Genomic DNA, 8186 nt, shown 5'->3' on the forward strand with positions numbered 1-8186 from the left:
AGGCTATAGTGATGCTGATTGGGCAGGAGATGTTGATGAAAGGAAATGCACCACGGGGGGTTGTTTTTATTTGGGTAACAACTTGGTTTCATGGTACAGTAGGAAGCAGAACTGTGTGTCACTTTTCACTGCTGAATCCGAATATGTGGCAGCGGGAAGTTGTTGTTCTCAATTAATTTGGATGAATCAAATGCTACAAGACTATGGTCTTAAAAGTTAAACACCAATTGTGTACTGTGATAACTCGAGAGTTATAGATATATCAAAAAACTCAGTACAACACTCTCTAACTAAACACATTGACATAAGACATCACTTCATTCGAGATTTGGTTGAGAAGGACATGATCTAAATGGAGTTTATTGGGACCAATAACCAACTGGCCAATATTTTTACAAAAGCATTAAACTTCGAGAGATTCTCCAGTCTTAGGAAATCTCTCAACATGTGTTCTTTATAAGCACTCATGGTTGCTGTCCTTAAGTGTTGCCAACACTGACGGACAACACCAAACATGCATGAGCATTTTTAGGACTTTAGGCATACTGCATATTCATATTGTTCTATGTTTTGAAATGTTTGATAATACTTACTGACACTTTGTAGTTCTTCTGTCAAAGTTATTTTCAGAACACACTTGCCATGAAAATATGCTTTAAAACACGAAGTAGTTGAGGGATGTTCGTGTATTCCATGAATCTTGTCCCATGTGAAAAGTGGTTTTAAAAAATAAAAAGCATGGTTTGATAAAATTTCAGTGACCAATGTCTTGAAAATCAAACTAAAATCGGAAGAAAATTGGAAAAAGCTACCTAAGAGAGTTCAATGAAGACCGTTCTTTTAGTGTGCAGGCTACCACTTCTGAATCAATATAAAAAGAAGAAAAACATGCTCTAGAAGTGTGACAAATTCAAAATTATTTTGAAGACTACAGTGTTGTTGGGAAGTGTTTCCAATACTGGTGCTTAACACGTTCTGCACACACTTTGCATGCATCATTTTTGATCTAATCTCATTATATTCTGTTTTAGACATAAATTAGGTCATGCATTTTGCATTTATTGTGATCATATCTTGCTCAGGGTTAACAGTTCAAAGACGAACAAAAATTGGAAAAATTGCCCAACTTGCTAAAAATTGAATTGATTGAGATTGAATATGTTTCAGTGGAGTTAAAACTCGATATGGAGTTATTTATTTTTGAGAAATATTGATATATTCTTAAGTAAGAGTTTCAGGGTATCCTTAATTAAACAAATTTAATTTCCTTAATTAGAGAGATTTTTTTACCCGTTGGAGAATTGTTACCGTTAGGGGGAGATTCTTAGTCTGATATGAGAGATAGGGGCTTTTAATTTTTTTTTACCGTTTGAACCCCATATTCCTATATATTTCTAAGCACTGTAGAAATTGATCTTATCGTCTTCAATCTTTTCTAACTCTCTCTGCAAAAATTTTCTGAAACCCTTAATTTCTATATTGTTTATAATGGCAGGAAAAGCTTTCGATTCACATGATATACGATTGGAGATGGGTTATCAAGAGGAAGACAAGCCTTCGGAGCTATCTTCTGATCATATTCTCTCGATTGTACCTGTTGCCATTCAACATACACCGTTGGCAGAAATTGCTCCAGGAGAACCCGGGAATGAAATCAACATTGAGAATCCTCCTGATTTTTCGGTGTTGAATCGTGTGTTCCCAACACAGCCAATAGCGAGAAGGTCAAAGCGCCAAGCGGGCTTCAACCCCGATTTTACTACCAATAAGAGATTTCATGGTAAGGGGGAGACTTCACGTCCTATTTTGGATGATCCAGATTTCTCATCTGGAGATGATTCTGCGGATCAGAATTTTGAGGTGGTTGCTAGGACAAAAATCGTTGTTGCTGAAAATGCCAAATCAAAGAAAGGAGTTTTGTCTAGTGGTGATGATTCTTCTGATGACATTTATACTGATGTGGCTTCTACTGAGAAAGAGTCATCTAGTGCTGTTGTTGCTGATGATACCACAAAGCCAACCACAGAAGCTCCAGTGTCTACTGATGAGGAAATTTCACTGGCCACTTTCATGGCGAATATTCGAAAAACCAAGGCTAAACCAGTTGCACCTTCACAAGTTCCATCTGATGGTGATGAACCAGATGCTGAAATGATGCAAGAGTTTGAGAATAACCGGCCTCAGGAGTCTGATAGTTCATCTTCTTCGAGTTCTGAGGAAGAAGATTATGAAGATGCTGCTTCTGATGGTTCTGGAAGTTTTGAGGAACAAGCTGCTGATGACAGTGTTGCCAACACTGATGACAACACTGCTGCTGAATCTGACTCTGATATTGATCCTGCTAAGGCATACAATATTCAGTTTTATTCAAAGGAATCTGCTGATGAATGGGAAGCTCTGTCTGGAAAAGACTGTTGGGAAGAAAGAAATATTGATGAAGTGTCCTTCGAAAAGCAGAACTTGGTGACTTTCTTGAAACAACAGAATTTATTTTCTACTGTCACCACTGCCAAACCATTTTCAAGAAGAGTTGTGTTAGAATTTTACTGCAATCTGAACATGAAGACTGGAGATGAAGAATCATTTAAGTTTGGAAGAGTGTACATCCGAGGAAAGGTGTATGATTTTACTCCTGTTTTGATCAATGAGCACTACAATACTCCTGATATCGATGATGATGCAGTTACTGAGGATATTGATCAAGTCACTAAAGTGATCACTGGAGGAATGGTTCAAAAATTTCCACTGCACCCAGACAGGTTGTCAGCTGCAAAGCTTACTTCTTTCTTTTCTGTGCTTCACAAAATTGCAATCAGGAATTGGACGTCATCTACCAATACAACAGTGGTAACTAAGCCCCAAGCCCTTGCGCTATTTTCCATTGGTAATCAAGCTCCTTTGGATTTTGGAAATTTGGTGTTTGAAAATATTATGACCTTTCGAGAAGGTGGTTGGAAAACAACTAAGTTTCCGTTTCCTTCATTGATCTATGGTATGCTGGAATCTCAAGGCTTCACGAAAGAGGATGATGAAGAATTGATTGGAGGAGATGAGCTTATCAAGATCGCACCTGGTTTGCTGAAAGAAAATAGGATGATTGATCTACCATGGACTGGTGTTGTACCCAGTGTCGCCAACACTGAGTCTGTTCCACCTATGTCTATTTATAACACTGCTGTGATTATGTTGAATTCTACTGCAATTCGTGCTCAAATGGCTCATGCTGAACTGAAAATTGCACAAGCCAAAGCTGATCTCGAGTACTATGAAGCTTTAATGGCTGAGTACAGGCCTAAACTTGGACTACCAGGGCCCTCTGGACAAAAAGGGGAAGTAGAATCAAGTGCTGAGTAAGCTGAAGAGGCAGATGATTAGATGTGGTTGATCGTAATTGGTTTTAGGATTTTTTTTTTCTTATCCTTATCTTTTATTTTTTTTATTTATTATTTTGCTCTGAGTTAGTAATATATTTATGAGTTGATTAGGTTGTGCTCCTTATTACTCTCTGATATGCTATTAAGCTATCTGCTACTCTGATCTAGTAAGTGTTGAGAGTTGGTGTGGCCAACACGACCATACAACACTATGTTCTGAGATGATTAAATTCAGGGGGAGCTTTAGTTGCATAAGATAGGGGAAGTTATTTGCACTTATGTGTGTTTTGTCCAGAAAAGCAAAAAGGGGGAGTTTGAAAGAACATATTGTGCACATGTCTTTTAAATTATTTCCTTATTGCATTCAATTTCTGTATTTATAGTTTTGCCTTTCTTAGAACAAGTTTTAAAATTGGTAATATCAGTTATATCTTGATTCGAAATATTTGATTATGATGATATATTGTTTCCATGCTTTGTAGGTTCTTATTTATGAAAATATATTGAAGATCTATTTATAGGAGTGCTTGGACCGAGAGAGATGACAACAACGAGATAGAGAGATCAAGAGAGTGAAACATAGAGAGCAAAATACATAGAGAAAGTAATGCAGAAATTCTAGAGTATTGAAGTTCGATCATTGAAGAATTTCTGAAGAGATACTACTGCTACGTTGTGTTGCCGAGTAGTGTTGGAAACACTGAAGAACACACGAGTGAAGTGTTGTTCAGAAAGTGTTTCTTTGGTTTTTGTTTTTCGGTTTAGAACTTCCTATTGATTTATTATTCTAGTTTTTAGGAAGTCTTTTATTTTCTCAATGTGTTGAGAAAAGTAGTTTTTCATAAACAATCACTAGTTGATTTTTGTAAACTGATTTGATTTTCTAGTGATTATTTCACCATGAGGCATCGTACAAGTACTTAGTACTTGTGCATAACTATTTTTGTGTTATTTACTTTTACTGTTAGTTAATTATTCTGCTGCATAATGTTATCGTGAAGTGATGACAACACTGAAAGATAACACAGACTCGAATATTTATTTCTGGTATTTCTGTGATTTCAAGACTGTCCAAACCTTACAATAATAACTTAATATAACAACATAAAATCTCATTCTGACTTAAATAACTTGATCCGAAGTTGGAGGTTGAGCTCAATTTTATTATTTCGAATTTTAACGACTCGCAAAAAAAAAAGATTAACAAGCAGTGTAAAAGGCTCACAAATAGACTCGAACCATTTTTTCCAAGATACATCTCACGGAGAAAGAAACATCACCCCAAATTTTCCTACAGCATTCCACACAAACAGTTGCGAAGTTCAGTTTGAACTTACAATATAATGAAGAAACAATGCAACACTTTTAAGTGTCTTAACCAGTGTAACCAAGATTGTCCAGAAGTACTAGGAAAAATCACAATACTGATGCCGGACTATCCATTTCTTTTCAATGGCGACAACCTATGCTTCGACCATTCTTCCAAGGCTTCACGGTGAAGAGCATTCATACGAATGTAAGGCCTTTTTTCACGAATTAGTTTTTCCGCACTTTTCCAATCTTCTGCTAGGCCAAGAGCCACCAACAGAGCACACATTACTGCAACGCTTCGTCCATGTCCTTAAGAATTTTAAAATTCATAAGTACCAAATTATAGGGCATATCTCTTCAGCTTTTGGACTAGAATTAATTCATAAGTACCAAATTCATCAATGTGCATATCTCTTCAGCTTTTGGACTAGAATTAATTCACCACGGCGACAAAGCACACATCATCGAGTCATTCGAAGTAAACACAAAAAAACCTTGATAGGCATAACAAGAAATGGCCATAATTCAGGCAAAAAGATATCTAATTGCATAGGCTCAAACCACATTTTGGAAGTGAGTTCGGCTGAAACTAAAGAAGAAAAGGGGAGAGAAACATTCTAACACCACTGGAGACTGTAAAGATGCAAGCCAAATTTGAGTCAATGAAAGCCTGTTCACTGTCTTTCTGGAACATAACATAAGCCTAGCGTAATCTTTCATTTGAATGAAGAAACTCTGGTATCGTTCTCTAAACAAGCCAACTTTCAAAATCCCTAAAACAACATGTCAAGTCTATCCATCTTTTTCCACATACAAGCGATGAAAAACTACTCTCCTTTTTAAACTTGCAGCATCTAATTTTTAATGATCATTAGCATACAATGTCCTAGAGATGAGAAAACATGAAACAGATACAATTCACTGGTGGAAATGTGTACTTTTTTTTCTTGGTTAGATATTATCAAGATATCAAAGCTGAAAAAGCAAAACTAACACAAGCTAATTACTTCAATCCAGCAAAAGTCAGAGAAAACATATAGTGATGAAGTAATATGCAATAACACAGGCATCCTACTACGCATGACTTCTAACAACTGAAATGGACTTTTAGCACTTGATATCATACCATATGCACAATGAATAAAAATAGGAGTTTTCTGAGCAATCTTTCGACAAGCCCATTTCACCGCAGACTCGATCTCACCCGGCTGAGGCGCCCGTGTATCCCATGTAGGAATGCAAAAATATGCATGCCCTGAAACCTCCATTTTCCTAGGCAACTCACAGGTGCAATCAATTATAGCCGGATTACCCGGTGGCAACTTATCTGGCGAATAAGGCCAACCTCCTACATACAGACCCTCACTGACCTGACTGTACGGATCCTCTCTGCTTGTAAATCTTCTAACAGCCGAAAATGCTCTCACGAAATATAGATAAGGACTGAACATGACCAAAGACCAAATTGGGAACTTCCCATCTGTGCCTTTTCCTAGAAGCATCGGTAGATTTATGGAAGGATGGGAAGCAAGTGCAACCAATAATGATACCAAAGATGCATACAAAATTGGAATTGACAGCAAAGCGAAGCCGAGATTTCTAAGAGATGCAAAGAAAATGAATAAAGTTGCTGCCTTTAGGCCTATGAGGAAAGATATACCGACACCCATTAGTTTTCTTGAATCGGTAGACAATCGTGTGGGGAAGATTTTCTTCTTGAAAACTGTGCCGTTTGAGTCACAGGAATGGAGAGGGCGATTAGGATTTATGGAGTCAGCATCGATCGCACAGAGGATAGATTCGAGCGAACAAAGGAAAATTTAGGGAGAAGAAATTCATTTCTAACTTATTTAAAAAAAAGGATTCATGTTTAAAATTATTTATATATCCTTCTATATTATTATTATAATTCTAAATCAATAATAAATTTCTTCTTAAACGGGCGACGTGATTATCTCTCCTCTCTTTCTTCTTCATCTCTTTCTTTTTCATTCAAATTATTTTCTATTTTTCAATCTCTTTCTTTATCAAACAAAATCTTCCATTAAACTCAAAAATTCTACGCACTCTTCATCTTCTCAAAGCGAGACAAATCTTGGCAATAAAGCGAGACAAATGGCTGACAACACAATGGTAACGTTTCTTCCTAAATGTATTTTTCAAAACTCATCGTCTGTGTATTTAATCAAACGTGAACCCTTGATCGACCCAAACGTGGGTCTCGATAAAACGCCCCATGCCTAGGTCGACCCAAGCTAAGGGTCAACCCAAGCTTGGGTCGACCCAGAGATTTGGTTAAACCCAGAGCTCTGGGTCGAACCAGATCCCTTGTGCTTGGCAGACCCAAAGCTTGGGTCTGCCAATGCCCCCAAGCTTTGGGTCTGCCAAGCAAAGCACTTGGCAGACCCAAAGCATTGTGCTTGGGTCTGCCAAGCAATGCCAAGCGTTGTGCTTGGCAGACCCAAGCACTTGGCAGACCCAAAGCGTTGTGCTTGACAGACCCAAGCGCAGACCCAAATCTTGGGTCTGCCAAGCACAACGCTTTGGGTCTGGCCAAAGTGGTCAGACCCAAGCTTGGGTTTGCCAAGTGTTTGGCAGACCGTGTGCTTTGCTTGGCAGACCCAAGCTTGGGTCTGACCCAAGTGCTTATTGCTCTTTAGGTTTACTCATCTAATATTTGTTTTATTAATTATTTTAAAGCGTATATTTTTGAATTTTGCAGGTGCATTTGCCAACAAAATTAGGTAAGGATGTAATTTTTCGTGTCAAATTGACTATGGAGTCGAGGTATAAAGAGACGTCGGAGAAGATTCATAACTATCTAAACAACAATGAGAGAGCGACATTTTTTGAGCACTCTCCATTTGATAATCTCGTTAAGTATTATCGAGATTTTAATGTTTCCGGTCAAATTATTTGGTATCTAATGAGTAGACAGATATTTGATAATAACAGTGATGATTTTTGGATGGTTGTGCGCAAGAGGCCGGTAAGATTTTCTATGTTAGAGTATTGTTTAATAACCGGTCTCGATTGCGGTATAGAGCCGATAGATTTACCAGAGGAAGATGTCTTTGCATCCAGACATTTTGTTGGTAAGTCTCAGATTTTTCTCAGTGATTTGAAGGCAAAGATCAAAGCCGTAGGGCAGAATGAGACCGAGGGAATGGATGTGGAAAAGTTGAACATAGAAATTTTTTGGTAGACCATGAAATTTTTTTGGTAGACCATAGAAATTTTTTGGTAGACCATGAAAAGTTTTTGGTAGACCATGGAAATTATTTGGTAGAACACGGTAGACCATAGAAATTTTTTGGTAGACCATGAAAAGTTTTTGGTAGACCATGAAAATTTTTTGGTAGACCACGGTAGACCATAGAAATTTTTTGGACCATGAAAAGTTTTTGTTAGACCGTGAAAATTTTTTGGTAGACCACAGAGATTATGTTATGTTATTATACATATTTTAATATATGAATTCATAACATATCACGATTATGT

At 37.4% G+C, this 8186-nt stretch overlaps 1 protein-coding gene across 1 annotated transcript; it reads right to left on the reverse strand.

The window, feature by feature from the left end:
- Positions 1-4572: 4572 nt before the first annotated feature.
- On the reverse strand, positions 4573-6516 carry LOC140866566 (uncharacterized). The gene is made up of 2 exons (XM_073271583.1): positions 5812-6516; positions 4573-4994 (listed from the first exon to the last, which is right to left on the reverse strand). Exons 1-2 carry the CDS (start codon positions 6353-6355, stop codon positions 4810-4812), a joined length of 729 nt encoding a protein of 242 aa, XP_073127684.1. The 5' UTR covers positions 6356-6516; the 3' UTR covers positions 4573-4809.
- Between the last annotated feature and the right edge of the window lie 1670 nt (positions 6517-8186).

This window comes from Henckelia pumila, chromosome 4 (assembly GCF_033568475.1).
Source record: "Henckelia pumila isolate YLH828 chromosome 4, ASM3356847v2, whole genome shotgun sequence".
NCBI classification, from domain to species: Eukaryota; Viridiplantae; Streptophyta; class Magnoliopsida; order Lamiales; family Gesneriaceae; genus Henckelia; species Henckelia pumila.

What these genes read in the sequence shown, in the direction of transcription:
- LOC140866566 (XM_073271583.1), bottom strand. Translation starts at nt 6,355, where the DNA reads ATGGGTGTCGGTATATCTTTCCTCATAGGCCTAAAGGCAGCAACTTTA. An exon ending in TTTTATTCATTGTGCATATG is followed by an intron (nt 4,995 to 5,811) that starts GTATGATATCAA and finishes AAAATTCTTAAG; the next exon opens with GACATGGACGAAGCGTTGCA.